This window comes from Betta splendens, chromosome 15, assembly GCF_900634795.4.
Source record: "Betta splendens chromosome 15, fBetSpl5.4, whole genome shotgun sequence".
Taxonomy (NCBI): domain Eukaryota; kingdom Metazoa; phylum Chordata; class Actinopteri; order Anabantiformes; family Osphronemidae; genus Betta; species Betta splendens.
In genome coordinates this window covers 16,187,279-16,202,955 of record NC_040895.2, presented here as the reverse complement: position 1 = coordinate 16,202,955, position 15,677 = coordinate 16,187,279, and the positions used below count along the sequence as shown (strand labels likewise).

The 15,677-nt window shown below is 47.2% G+C and overlaps 1 protein-coding gene across 3 annotated transcripts in view; it reads right to left on the bottom strand.

Moving 5' to 3' along the window:
* Positions 1-188: 188 nt before the first annotated feature.
* The window catches only part of slc8a1b (solute carrier family 8 member 1b), an 86,312-nt gene continuing 70,823 nt past the window's right edge, over positions 189-15,677 (bottom strand). For all 3 annotated transcript variants that reach the window (XM_029174923.3, XM_029174924.3, XM_029174922.3), the window contains exons 7-11: positions 14,974-15,073; positions 8,613-8,798; positions 8,399-8,488; positions 5,805-5,908; positions 189-5,724 (exon numbers count right to left, since the gene is read on the bottom strand). In XM_029174923.3, the coding sequence (XP_029030756.1) occupies positions 5,452-5,724; positions 5,805-5,908; positions 8,399-8,488; positions 8,613-8,798; positions 14,974-15,073 (753 nt within the window). In that variant the 3' untranslated portion in view covers positions 189-5,451. The remainder of the gene's footprint in view (positions 5,725-5,804; positions 5,909-8,398; positions 8,489-8,612; positions 8,799-14,973; positions 15,074-15,677) is intronic.

Below are 15,677 nucleotides of genomic sequence, written 5' to 3'. Positions count from 1 at the left end.
CAATGGACATTTGCATAATAATGAAGCTTTTATATTAAAGCTCGTCAATAGAGGAACACACACACACACACACACACACACACACACACACACACACACACACACACACACACACACACACACACACACACACACACACACACACACACACACACACACACACAGTTAGTCAGAGGACTCTCAGGGTCTCTGAAACAGGGTATCCCAAACTTTATTTTATTGGTTTTATCAGAAGAACCATGTACCATGGAGAGCAGTCACAGTTAGTGGCAACACACATACAGCAAATTTCCTCTTATCAGTTGGTGTTAAAAAAAAAAAAAAAAAACCCCAAAACAAACAAACAAACAAACAAACAAACAAACAAACAAACAAACAGAGGACAGCAGCAAATGAGAATAAAAAACTAAACGAAACGTAAATTCTTCATTGACACCAACACTGTAACTGTGGTTATTGTTCCAAAAAACAAAGCAAACACTAAATAAAAAAGTCCTGACTACACCTACACTACTACACCCTGTGAGAGCGAAGCCACAGGCAGAGCAGAGAAAAAAGGCCGGAGGGAAGGAGGAGGGCGAGCGTGGACAAACGAGGGAAATGAGAAGACAGAGATGGAAGGGACGGATTTACAGGCTGCGAATCACCAGCAAAGCACAGACTCAAGGCCTCGAGTCTTTGACTACTGTATAGAACCAGTAGGAAACAGGTGAACACAAGCAGGAATGAACACAACACAGAGTCTGTGGGAAAGAGGCAGAAAAAGAAAAGCAACAGGCAGAGAGAAAGAAAAGGAGACAGAGAGAACGAGAGAGAGGGGGAGAGGAGAGAGGGGGAGAGAGAGAGAGAGAGAGAGAGGGGGAGAGAGAGAGAGAGAGAGAGAGAGAGAGAGAGAGAGAGAGGGGGGGGGGAGAGAGAGAGAGAAGGAGACAGAGAGAGAGGGAGGGAGAGAGACAATCAAAGAGAGCGAGAGATACAGAGAGAGAGAGAGAGAGCGAGAGAGAGGGAGAATGAGAGAGAGACAGAGAGACAGAGAGAGACAGTGAGGGAGAAAAATGGGCTTCAAGCAAACTACGTCTCCAAAAAGGCAATATATGTCATTCTTGAGTGTAGTGAGTGTTTTTGTCTCCTTTAAATAAATACGTAGCATTAATCGTCTCCCTCACTTATAACACTGTACAGTATATACACAATATTATTACTTCTGTCATGACAAAATAACCTTTAGTTGTACATACAGTATTCCTCTCCCACAGCCACATTATTAGAAGTAGCAAGCAGTGTCTTCTGTACAAATAACCCATGCAGCTCCCGTATACGTCGTTAGATAGATACTCATGTAAGACCTCATCTGTCATTCAATAACAGCAGATATTGCCTTTTTAACAAAGGAAAACTCCTTAACTTATCGGTAATGTGCAAGTTATACCCCCAAAGAAGAAGAATACATTTAGTGGAACTCAAGACGCTGCCGTTGGCTCAACGTACGTGAGAAATGTCAGAGAACAGAACAGAAGAAACCGAAGAACCTGATTCTGTACAACATTCAAACCCTTTAGTCAACACCAGGGGTGGGATACGATTCTCTATAACTATATACAGACGTGTTATCATTCATGCACAGTGTCAACAAGTAGCACATCGACATTCCAAAACATGGAAACCATGAAACCATGGCGCAGGGAGACGAGGGGGGAGACGAGGGGGGAGACGAGGGGAGGGGGGTAAAGGCCGCGGCCCGTTTCGGTTAGTTTGGCAGCAGCGACACAGAAGGACGAAGGGGAGGAGACACAGAGACACCAGAACAATACACATGCTGGGCAGGAGAGGTCCGCTTCGGTCCCGCTGACCCAGAAATCAAGGTATGGCTGTAACTTCATGTTTTTTTATTCATCATCTTCCTCCTCCTCCCGTCGTCATCTTCATCCTTTTAATAGTCCTTTATTGTCACCTTAAGGTTAGAGAAGCTCCGCTAATGTTTTTTCTCCTCCATACTGTACATTGGCGGCTGCAGCAGCGCTCGCTCAGACGGAACCAACGGCCCGTTTGTCCGTGCTCGGCGTTTCCTCTTCCTCAGTCTCTGACGGAGCGTCGGTGAACGAGGCCACAAAAGCTCCGTCTCTGCTTTAGAAGCCACATGTCAACGAGTCACGGCCGATCCAACACGTTATAGTACTTTTTACATCAGGTACATTATTATTGTGTACATCGGAGTGAAAAATATCTTGTTTACGTCAGAAGCGACTTTGATAAAGAAGCTGTAGCTGTTTGACCAAAGCTTAAAAAAACAGTGCAGTGCTTTATCTTCATCTAAAACCCGCCCACGTGTTCAAACGTCACCACAGAAGGATAAAAACAACTAATAATCTACAGTTTACTACTCTTCAGCGGCTCTTCGTGTTATATATATACACAGGTACAGCTGTGACCTTTGACCCTCAAACCTCAAACGGCCGGAAGCTGAATTCACACGCGGCTGCGGTTCCACTCAGACCAGAACCCGGTCCGAACCCGCGGCGCTGCTGTGATTCTGCAGCTCCAGGTCGGATGAGCTCTGGGGTGAAGGTAGAAACAGCGAGAGGCGACGCAGCTAAATCAGCGCAGCGGAAGCTTCAGCTCCTCACAAATTAAGTGCAGCAAACTAATGTAAAGCAAGTGGACAACAGCAAACTGCCACTTCAGATCAGCCGCTTGGAGTGAACCCAACACGACGCATGTTTAAGTCACTCAAACAGCCTCCACATACTGACTAGCATCACTTTTTACAGCGTGAAAGCCTTCAGCTCCACAGGGAAGGGACCAATGACGTGTGAAGAATATTTGGTGTTTTAAGAAAGATTCATTGGTAATAAAAGCATTCACAGATTCAGCTGCGAATACTGATAGAAACGTTTCCCTTTCACAAACAGGGGTAAACTGCGACTCCAAGGCCTTCAGGCGAGACGGAGCGGTGGTTTGTTCAGAGTCTGGCGAGTCCACGTCTCCTTCACAGCTGCGGTTCTTCCAGGTGTTCTGCAGTCGCTCGCTCCACGGGCCTCATCTGAGCGGCACCGTGGACTCACCGGACCCGTCCAACCCACAGCTCGGCTCGGCTCCCTCACAGGGGTGGGAAACGGGGGCGAGGGTGGGTTAACTGGACCCCCTGCGGCTCCGCACAGACGGCGCTGATAACACTCATCATTATTATACTTATATTCACATTAAGTAAGAAACAGCATCAGCAGGAACGGGGGCCATTTGAGGAGTTTACAGTTTGGTGCCATGTAACAAACCACAGACTTAGAATGACTTCACTAACGTTTGGTTCAGTTTCAGCTGAAGGAGTAGAACAGTTAACAGTCTTAGGTGTAAATCTCTCCTTCAGTCCAGACCAGCACATTTATTTTCAACACATATTTCAGGGTTTTGCGCCAGACTTTTATGTTTTTGTTTTACTCAGTGTTCATGAACCATGGTGTTGATTCATTTTGACCAGCTGCTTTGCTTGAGATTTCAGGCTCTGGTCGCTTTTTAAGTCCTATGAGGCCAAGGCAGGAGCTGTGATATGATCATAAAGTCAGATAAGTGGTTGAGCCAGTCGCTGGTATCAGGAGCTTTTTAAGGGGTTACATCAGCTTGTTCCAAATAATGAGCCTCATTTGGACCAACACTCACTCCTAAAGGTCGGTGAAGTGGAGCAGAGCCCTGTGCCGTCGAAACTCAAGAAATAAAGAGATCACAGCAACAACGCTTGCAAAAGGGAAGATCAGGATAATTACTTCCTGTTGGGGCATTTTGCTGTAATTCTTGATTTCTTGCCTCATGCTTCTGAGCGGAGGCTGTTGGTGAGTTGCTGAACAGTTCGTCAGTATCCTGACCTGTAGCAAAGACATGCCCTTAAATGAAGGAGTCGCACACAGTGGGTGTTTATTGCTTCCTTTTTAAGCATAATGAGTGAAGAGGGTTTCATCTGGAACAAGGCTCACTGCAGTTTGGTGCAGGTTCTTCTAATCAGCTGGGACACGCCCACCTGCAAAAGCCCAACCTTCAACCGACCACTTTAAATACTGACGAGATGTTTTAAGCCTGAAGCCACAGCTGATGTTAAAGTTGGTGTTTAAGAATGAGTCGTCAAATGCCTCCACAGGGATCAGAGCTCCAGGGTCTGGGTTGGGGATTAGCGGTTGTTTCATACAAAGCCCTTAAGGATTGGATTGGTCCACTGACCAGCCAGGGGGAGGAGCTTAAGACACGGGGACGGAACCAAGCGGCGTAAAGGTGATAAACGACGGCGGAGGCAGCGAAGCGGACACCAGGCGTCACAGAGGGCGGTACCTATCAATTCAAAGCCTATTGCCATGTTGTGACTCACGCATAGACAGTCAGCCTCATCGGCGGAAAACCAGTTAACAAATTCTACAACACACGATTAAGCCCCTAACGCTAGATATTGATGCAAAGTGGTGGTTTCTTCTAACAGTTTTAAACGGTAGAGCGGCCGCTGCGTCTTCTCAGACGCGGCCTATTAAAGGTAAAAGCACACTAACGCCTCCCGCACTCAAACGAGTCCAAACCATTTACATCTACAGTATAAAGCAACGTAAGGAGGGTCTGTTAGAAGCACATGGCAAAACCGAGACATTCAACCCTTTGTATTTACATATTTCTAAGCTCAACCGTTGGCTGGGTTGAGTCCTACACCAAAGAATCCTACTCTGCGTTTCTACAGGCTGCAGGAGTCACACGGACCCTGAATGCGAAGCGTGTCCTGTGTCGCGCAGCAAAACCAAAAAGGCTTCTTCTTCTCCTTTTTTGTTTTTCTCACAGTACTTGACCATCTTCCAACAACACACAAGCACAGAAACACACACTCGCACTCACAGTTTGCCGTCATTAAACAGTTATGAACTCCGCTCCTTCAGGTTTGGTTCTTTTCATGCACGTACAAACTGACGCGGTGCTTCTGCTCCCGGCGGATGCGGACGAGCGCCGAGACCGACTGCTCCGCGCGAAGAATCTAATGGCGTCGCATCCTCGCAGCTGTGATGGAGTCCATCTGATCCAGTGTCAAGCTGGGACACATTCAGTGTCTTCATTCTATGGGCATGGGTTTGTTTTATGTACAGTATTTGAAAGAGAGGTGGACTTAAGACAGCTTGATTCATTTGGATTCATATATGTATACTGGGAGATAAATGTCTTCCTTAGTTAGTTCCACTTTTTCATATTCTGAGCTTTCTCTCTAGCTCCTGAGATTCTCCAGTCCATTCATCCGTTCATGCATGCAAACTCCTTTCCATTCAGTTTTTAGATGATGTAGTGTGCTCTACATTCCTTCATCTATACATCCATATACTCATCCATCTGTTAGTCTACTGCGTAAAGGGAGGGAATTATGTATCAATGAGCAAGCCTTTATTTCCATCCGTTCATCCAGCTCCCCTCGGTTTCTTCCAGCAACCACTCATCATCTCAGAAGCCCTGGATGTGGCAGTAGGCCTCTAGTGAGGAGAACAGGATGTAGATGAGCCACAGGCTGAAGAACAGCATGGTGGTCAGGGCCTTGGCAGTCCGGGGCCCGCCCAGCTCCCCGCCGATCTCTGGCCGCCGTCTGTACATCAGCGCGGCCACGCAGATAAAGGCAAAGATGGTGAAGAGCGTGACGGAGAACGCCAGCCGGCCCGGGTCCACCCGGAACTCCTCCCCCTTGCTGCTGTGGTAGATGGCGGCGATGGACCACGCCACCTGGAAGCATCAGCACAGACGCATGAGCCCAGCACCGCGCGTGGACTCTGGATTCATCATGTCACTCCAGCGCTACTCACCCCGATCCCCAGGAAAACATTGACAGCATTGGATCCTGTCACGTTGCCAATGGATGCATCCGCATACTGATCCTGGATGGCAGCGACTTTACTGGCAAACGTATCTGAGCAGAGAGAGAGAGAGAGAGTCTCACCATCAACTTTATCGTTCTATGAGTGAATCAACTGCAGATGCGATTTTATACATTATTCTCTTTATGCTATTTCAGTTGGGAGCAATCAAAATGTGCCTCCAATAGAAAATATTACTCGTTAGTGTAATTATGACCTTTCTCTTGTGCCACCACTGAAACATGCTTTAATTAAAAACAGTGATTGTGGTGATGACTTGGCCTTTTGCCTCCGGCCAATATGAGACCGAGCTGTCGCTGCTCTATGAAAGTGTTCTGTCATTTGAACCCTGTCGTGTTAATCCAGACAGTGGAAGCTACTGAAAGCAGCCTCCGTGGCGTCAGCATCGCCCCCGTTGGACTCCTGATCTCACCACGCAGCCGTTTCCAGGCTGCACCAGCACAAGCATTTAAAAAAACGCCGAGCACATCGAATCATTAAAACAAAGCATTGTGCAAATCCCTTTTTCCACTTTTAGACAAGCAGCCTTAAATTAGAAGCCCCAATATTTAATCCTGTTACTGTAAAGCGACGCCAGCAGCACACGATCAATAATTCACAGAGCCGCATCTCACTGCAGGGGCAAATAACTCTTGGCCTGATAACTAATCAGAGTTGTGCCTCTCAGTCCCAAAACGTTCCTCCTGTTTGCCAGGACAGCGCGGCTCCGAAGGGACGCCGGTCCTGACCGCGCTGAAAGGAGCGGCGAGAACGCTGCCAAATGAAAAGTACGGCCTCAAACGGTCCGGGAGGTCCGGTTCTGAGAGACAGACGGACACAGAGGAGCTTCAGCAGTCTGTCTGAGCAAACAGAAACCTTTATGACGTGTGTGTGTGTGTGTGTTTGTGTGCGTGCGTGCTTGTTTGTGTGTGTGTGTGTGCGTGCGTGTGTATGTATGTGCGTGCTTGTTTGTGTGTGTGTGTGTGTGTGTTTGCGTGCGTGCATGTGTGTTTCTGTGTGTGTGCTTGTTTGTGTGTGTGTGTGTGTTTGTGTGCGTGCATGTGTGTTTCTGTGTGTGTGTGTGTTTGTGTGCGTGTGCATGCGCGCGTGCGTGTGTGTGTGTGCATGCGCGTGTATGTGCGTGCGTGCTTGTTTGTGTGTGTGTGTGCGTGCGTGCGTGTTGTGCGTGCGAATGTGTGTAATGATGGGTGTTCACAGGCAGGTCTCACTCTGCAGCTCCTCATGGGGGAGCGTTTCACCCGGGGGGTTTCCTGCCCTCTCCTCCTGCGCCTCAACTCCTCTCTCTCGCCTCCTTCTACCTAATCCTCCCTACTCCTCTTCATCAAACACTCTTTCCTCCTCCTTCTCATCTCATTACTGTTATAGCACCGTTCCTTAGGCAACAGATGTTTATTCCGACAATGTTTATCATACAAAACATTTAAAGAAGATTTCCCAAACCAACAATAGGTTTTAGTTTTTATTTTCTAAATGAATTTTAACGGCTCTGCTGGTCGTTGTTTCCTCCATTGTGTTTGCGTTTGACTGTAATAAATGAGGTTAATCATCGCGGAACCACAGCCCAGGATGACTGTTATTTATTGTAATAGCCACCCGACTGGAGTCTTTTGGATGAGTGTGTATTGTAAATGCAACCATTAGTGAGTGGGTCTCTCTGGATGTTGCATTTGTACTTGTCCATATACTTGTAAGTCACGTCTGCGCGCAGGTGAGCGAGTGAACGCCTACATCATCAATCCTTCTCCCACGCAGCTCTGAATGGAGGGACCAGAGCCTGACATGACAAATGGGCCCATGCTAAGAACACAGGCTGGTTACAGCAAAGGTTACTGGGCGCATGAACCTATTGAGGTTTTAATTTGCTGCAGGTTTGTGAGTCTGAGTCAAAGTCAGTACAGCTGCACAGTCGTGTGCAGGCGTGTGCAGCAGGAGACGAAGGTGAACACACATGTTCCTCATGAACTGGAGTCTCCACGCTGCTGTGGTGACACTATGCATACATACAGTATATGTACATACTGTGTATAAATATCAAATATCAAATACTCTTGTTTTCTTGTTATAATGTGATAACATTTTTAATTTGTCATCAAAGACTAATGGACCATTTTTAGTTTTAAAACAATATAAAATCTCACATTAGTGAAACTTGAGCAGTTGACTAATGAATTGACGTGTAGATCAAGCAATTTAAATAAGTTCATTTCTCCTCTGTGGAAGGACACTCTTTGATTTCACAAAGCTGTTTTAACCATGCAGGATATGGACCTGAATAAATCAGCAGAATAAAAGCTCCTAGTAATAAAAACTGAAGAAATCGAAAATGCCAAGAAGTGCTCCCTTAAGGAGACCAATAACGATTTATGCTGTTAAAGCTGTTATGAAATGCCAAGTGTGGCGAGAGGAAGGTCTTTGATTAAAGTTGGAAAGTTCAATAGCAGCACATTTAAGATAATTAAAACAGCTGTAGCAGTGGTCAGTATCAGTAAAGGAACAAACAGACTCAGCAAACAGGCACTCACCTGGAACAGAGGTTCCCAATGCAACGAAGACGACTGCTGTCACCGAGTCCTTCAGTCCCACTGTGCAGCCAAAATGAGAAGCTAAGTCTCCTACAACAATGAATGAGGAATAACATGAAGGTTATGTTGGACCTGATTATGGTTTGAATATCCTTTAAAGTGTTAATTTCATTCTTAGTGATTGATGAGGCCGCGTTACAGCTGTAGTTTGTACCGATAATGGCGGTGAGAAGTCCGATCATGCAGATGGACACCACGAAGCAGGCCCAGCCGTTCCAGTACTCTGTGGGGGGGACGAAGGCAAACAGGACCTTCCAGAAGACGGTGAGGAAGTGCATGACGTAGTCGAAGCACGACGGCAGCTTCTCCTCCCCACACTCCTCGTCATCGTCGTCCTCGCCTGGAGGAGGAAGAGGGGATCAAACACGAACGAAGCGTCGGCACCCTAAACTGTCACACGAGCTGCAAATAGTCCATTCAAAAATAAACAAATATGTAATGGCAACGTTTGCTTTAACAGCAGTATTCACACTTTATTCATCCAGTCATTTGAGAAGCAGCTGTAATTGAGAGGACGTTGCAAAAAAAAAACAAACCTTGAAAACCTTAAATGTGGAAATGAAACCGGGTTCAGAAAAGTCAAAGCGACACTCAAGTAACTGCGATGATGAATAAATTACCTTCTATCGAAATCAGCCAAGACAAGACAGCACTGTAATAACTTCATCGAACCAAAAGCAGAGCAGACTCCATCAAGCTGCTTTAACACAAAGACTGAGGTTAACTGTGGGGTCCCAGTTTGCTGGAGTTAATAAGAAATGTTTCCTATCAGGACTTCAAAGCAAATCATGGACAATAAACAGCAGCAGCAGGTCAGTGCAGCCGGCTGTGACCTCATCCATTACTGCACGCACACGCGTGGATATGAATTATACACAACTCCAGGTTCTCACCTCTGCTTCCTGTTTCATCCTACACAGCGCGCTTCAGCTGGATGCAGCCTTTCCTGCCTGTGTGTCCTGATGTGGCAGCTTCATAAGCAGCGGTGGAGCATAGAACACACTATATGAGCCTAAAAGCTGCACACAACAACCGCGCTGGAGGCCGCTTACTGGTTCTTAGTGGCCGGTGTGGCTCCTCCTGACGAGGCCATGAACCCAAACCACCTAAAGCTACAAACCAGCTCTTATCAAAGAGGCTCGACTGGTTCACAGCAAAGCAGCACGTTTTGGCAGCTGACATCAGCAGAGCTTCGAAGTCCACATCTTCTCAACAGCTCGGCCGTGATATAATATCAAGTAGCTGCTTCACAAAATCTGAATCAAATGAGCTCCATGGGCGATTTCCAGGGCTGATGCTCATTCAGGGCGGTGGTACGTGACTGCAGCCGTGTGCTGTGCTGCAGTAGACACCGGCGTCCTGCTGGGACTCCTGACGGCTCCAGAATGAGGCGCGGTCCCGTCGTCAAGCTTTCACCACAGGCGCCTCGTACACCGAGAGCCTGAGCATCTGTGTGCGTACATTTACATATTAATGAGGCCTCACTCCTGATTCCAGGTAGCCTGTGTATCACAAACAGGCAAAAATGTTGACATTAAAAAACATGCACCATTTATCATTTGTGCATTGCTTCATTAATGATGATGTGTGTGCAGTCACACCTGTGCTGCTTTATATAGAACGTCAGGCTCTAAAAACAACCGTCTTCCTCTCTCTCCTACTTTTCTGCTTTCACAGCATATTTCCATGGACCTGTTTTCACTGTGACTCACTTGCAGCATCTTCTTTCCTCCTATAACTTAGCTGTTAGCTGCTGTACGGTTTTGGTTCTGGGATGATGCAGATTTTACTGTATATAATTAGATGTGATCCTACTAACATGGGGCGTTAGCTCTGACTCTATATTTGGTCCTTGCCCCACTGAGGTGCTGCTGCAGACGTGCGTTAGGTGCTGCAGAAGGTCCGTTGGGTCAGATGTGGAGAGCAGCTACTCTCCACCCGCTGGCAGCATGCGTGAACACGAGCATGTCGCCTGCAGGACTGGAGGGTGCGACTGAAGTGGGACGGTCTGAGCTCAGGAGCAGCGGCGGCGCTCGTGTCACTGTGGCCAAGCTTCATTCCGGCTCAGTCTGGTTCACTGAGCTTTCGCTCCATAGGCTGGAGGCTGGGTCGAACCCACTGTTGGAACCGTCCCGTGACGTGATCCTGGCTCTGAGTGCCCTGCTGTCAGCGCTCATGTATATATTAACATGTGACTGGTGCTGTCATCTCCATCAAACAGACCCCGAGTCGCTGGAGGGCTCCAGCTCAATGAAAGCCTCACTGTAATTGTTTTATTCACAGCCGCAGAATAAGTGGAGCGTTTTGAGAAGCGTCACGTTTCCTCCAGTGAGGACTTCATTTCGCCTTCATCTCCGCTGTGTCAGGCCTTTTCTCAGAGTTTTCGGTCCATCATCGCCTGCTTTCTGACAGGACGGCCGCTCTGTCAACTAATCAATTAAACAGTTTGAGCGAGTGGAGCGTTCTCGGTCATTCATCATGTGGAGGATGCAGCGCTCGCAGACAGGTGAGAACTGCATCACACGTGTCTGACAAAGTAAACACACTCCACTCCTTCGCCGGGTCCTCCCTTTGTTTTCTGTGCAGTCACTGATATTTACTGGCATCAAATTCCCCCAAAACTGCAGTAGCGACATCAATTTCCACGCTCTGCGTATTTTGAAAGGTTTTGCCTTGAATTCCTCCATTCAAAGCTTCAGGGAATGAGGTGATGAACAGTGTGGGTGCTGGTAGTAATTAGAGGGCAGTGAAGTGTGGAGCGTTTGAACATCAATCTCTCTCCCTTTCTCCTCACTTCGCTTCTTCACTCTCTTTCCTAACAATCCCCTTTTTTCCCTCTCTTGATCCTCTTTGCATTGATTTTCCTCCGCTTGGTTCAACAGGTGAATGTTCCTCAGTGTTTACACAAGATTACAACAAAACTACAAAAGGTATTAAAACTTACACAAATGAGTTTTCTGATGTGGCAACATGTTTATTCACTGCTCAGGCTCCGGCTGAGGTTTAGGGTCGTTCTCTGTGAACCTGGATGGACGCGGCCGCTCTGGGGAGTTCAGCAGCGTCATTGCGCCCTCGTCGTGCTGTACCTGAGTGCAGCATTACTGCACGCTGACATTTACACCACATGGCTTGTTCCAACAGCGACGGAACAACTCCACATTTGCTGGTGCAGTCATGAGCTGCTCAGGGCCCATGATTCACAGGTCTAATATGAAATGTTCACCCGTTCTCACACACACACACACACACACACACACACACACACACACACACACACACACACACACACACACACACACACACACACACACACACACACACACACACACACACACACACACACACACACACACACACACACACACACACACACACACAGCGCCTTCCTCCACGTCCACCAGCCGCGAACGCGGACAGGACGCGGAGGGGAAGGCGGGTCAGCGGGTGCTCACATTCACACATCAGCACGCTGACATTTCAAGGAGCTTTAATGCTAAAGGTTTCTCACGTCACGAGCCCTGACAGCAATTAATGCACGTGTGAGTACGTCATTGCAACATGGTGTTGTGATGTTTTGACCCGTGGTTGAGCTCGGCAGCTCCTACATGTGCTCTGATAGCTGCTGTTCTAGCAGGACGGACAAACAAGCATTAAAAAACGATTTCTACAAAGCAAATACCATTTGTGGAAGGTTGGATGAAGCACAAAGAAGCAACGAGAAATTCTGAATGTCTTTGGTCAAGAGGAATATTTAAGAATCCTTCAAAGACGTTTGAATCTTGATTTGGATCTGATACGTTTAAGATCAGAGAGCGTAAAGAAGGATAATAGAAGGAGGCAGCGAGAGGGAACTGGAGCCAGTGAGAAAGAGAGGGATCGAGATGAGATTAGACCCAGTTCGTTTATCAGCGAGCTTCAAATCCACCTCTAGATCAGCGATAGGCTCTGGACTCAGTCACAGCCTGGAATCAGTGTTTGAGAGGACGAGCAGCCAACGGCACGTCTCTGTTTAGGTTTAAAGGTGTGCATCAATAATGAGGCAACACCTACAGCAGATGTCTGACATCATACCTGCTCATTCATACAGCTTCACTAATTTACTGCTTCAACTGTTTCAACACAACTCTCTCGTGGCTCTCAGGCATCTTAGCCTCACAGTGCGAGTATCCCTCCATCAACATATGATGGAGAAAAGAGGATGGAGCCCAGGAGATGCGACCGGGTCCGGCCTCGAGCTCCTTCATTTCACTCACCACCATTTGCATTCCACAGGAGAAGTGCTTCATCCTTGACCTTCCTCCTATGGTTAGTAATTAGGAGGAGGCAGACGGAGGCAGAGCGGGGGAGATGTGGAAGAATCAAACACACGGGAAACGTTCAGGCTGTGGTGAGACAGGGACCAGTCTGCTCGTTGCAACGCCGCCAAATTAACAACCACAGCTTTAAATGAAGTCTCGTCCTGAAGTGAGAGACGCTAATGAGCAGATTGATCCAGCTTTTATCTTTACGCACCAGCATTGTTGTTACACTCAACTTGTTCCAAAACACGTAAATACTAAAAAAACGCAGTTTCATCAGTTCTCCCTAACTTCATTTTCAACTCCCTGGGTGTGCACTTAGTTGTGTCATTTATGCCCTCGTCACTGTTCCCGCTCCCACTGCTGGTAAACAACAGGCACAGAGCAGCGCGTCGTTGGAGCGGTCCTCTCCCAGCTGGATGTCTGTCGCACAACCAGCTGCCGGTTTGATGCGTAAGCGTCCAATCAGCTCTTACTTTCAAACACTTTGAACTCCTTAAAATCCCACTGCTTCAGGTTTAAAGGCCTGATGAAGTGATCAGTCTGCTTTAGCTTGTCAGCAGTGTGTGTGTGTGTGCGCTGCAGTGGTCCTATTAACATTCTGCACATGTGATCATCCCGGTGTAAATATGCGGTAATAAAACTATGTGTAGGAAAGAGCGACTGAAAGCATATCATCCAATAAAACCTTGTTCCTCAGTGGAAGGTGCGCACACACACACCAACAGCATCAGTGGAAGACACACACACACCTACACACACACACACACACACACACACACACACACACACACACACACACACACACACACACACACACACACACACACACACACACACTGCACTTTGTCAGCCTAGACAAGCTAATCCCAGATAAGAGAGAGACGACAGCTCCTTTCATTAATGGCATCAGCTCGCCAACAAAGGCTGGCTGACAGGCCAGCTAACTAAAGCACCAGCAAACATACACACACCCCCACACGGGATGAAGGATAAAGTCATTTGGAGACACTGAAGTGATTGAGCAGGCTGTAGTCAAGCAATGGTCTCACAGAAACACAGCAGCGCGGCAGCAAAACTGGCTGTTTGTGTCCAGCTACGCATTCACATGAAAGACCTGGACCATTACTGATGTACACACGCATTCACACACACTGAATCACTGACTGACTGCTCAAACCAAAGAACGGAACTAATCTTCCTGCAACCAACTCACCAATTTACTCATTTCACCTTTTTTATCTGATTTCTATCTGTGGGGAGACATTGAGTTGTACTGGTTCTGTCGTTCCCCTGAGCTCCCTGGCTTCTGACTAAAGCCTTGTGCTGAGTGCTCTGCAAGTAATACCTCTAAACAACAAACAGGCCACAGATCCTGTACAAACATCAAGCCAAGCTCCTGCTTCCAGTGCTGAGCTGCAGTAGCGTTCTCGTGCCTCCAGGGGGCGAGTTGGACACTGGGAACCAGTCAGCTGTGAAGATTCTGCAGAGAAACACAAAGAGGTGCTGCCTCCTCCTCTTCCTCAGTGGAACCTTTTCTCTTCAGGCATCCGATCTGATCTGATAAATAAACTGACTTTATTCCAGCCCGTACGTGTTTTATCTTTCATTCTCACATGTGCCTTTTTTCCATCAGCAATGAAATGACATGTTAAAAATCCTGATCCAATCTCATCCCACATTAAAACACACAATCTCTCTCTCTGTCACTCTCTCTTGTTGTTCTTTTGTCTTTGTGGAGGCTCAAACTCACACGATTGCACCCACAGTTGCTCTCAACATAATCTCCATCTGGTCAGTGCTCGTTTGTCCAAGCCCTCAAACCAGGCCAGTCCATTTTCCAGCAACCATCAAAAACCACACAATTCCAAGGATCCATGAAATCACTCACCCACAAAAGCAGCACAACACACAAGCATTCAGTGACACTTATTATATTGATCATTAGACAAAGAGCACAGGTCCACATTCAACATAACCCCATCAGACTGTTCAACCTGCAGCACAGACAGACAGACAGACAGACAGACAGACAGACAGACAGACAGACAGACAGACAGACAGACAGACAGGCACGCACGCACGCACGCACGCACGCACGCACGCACGCACGCACGCACGCACACACACACACACGCACACACACACACACACACACACACACACACACACACACACACACACACACACACACACACACACACACACAGGCCTTACCAGCGCTCACTGTGATGGCTTCTATGAACTGGTCCCTCCAGCTGTTGGTTCCCACCAGCAGAGCCAGGTTGGTCTTCTTTATCAGCTTGTCCACTGTGTTCTGCCAAAGACAGAGACTAATGGTTGGTTGAGTGTTTAATATTCCAGCTATTGTAAGGCAGAGTTTGAGGGATCGTCCTTTATTAATCAGATCTTATGAAATGTGCTGGACACGTCTGTGCTTTCCTTCTCTTTCTGTCATCAATCAACCTTTCTTTACTTGACACCTTTGTTCATTGTTTATTTTTACTTCTTTGTTGTTTTCTGGAAAAGTAAGGAATGATTTTATGACATATTTAGATTGCACACAAATATACACACACAGGCTCCACACACTAATTAGTGGCGCACTGGGGATTGCTTTCCCCTTTTCACTGCACTTCAGAGGGAAACTGGGAAGCTAATTGTGTTGAATGGAGCTTAGAGGTGTGAAGAGTGTGTTGCTGCACACACAAACAAGCAGCTTTTCTCTGCCTATTGTATGTGGACTGTTTATGTAGCTCGGCTGGGCTTTAGTAGGACCGCTCTTCATGCATTTTCTCTCTACTGTCTGTTCTCACTCATTGAGTCTCTGTCTCACCTCATGTAAAGCATCAGCTTCTGGACTTTAGGTTGAGAAGGAACTCGATTTTGTGCTGTAGCAAACTACAACCGAGCTTCAAACA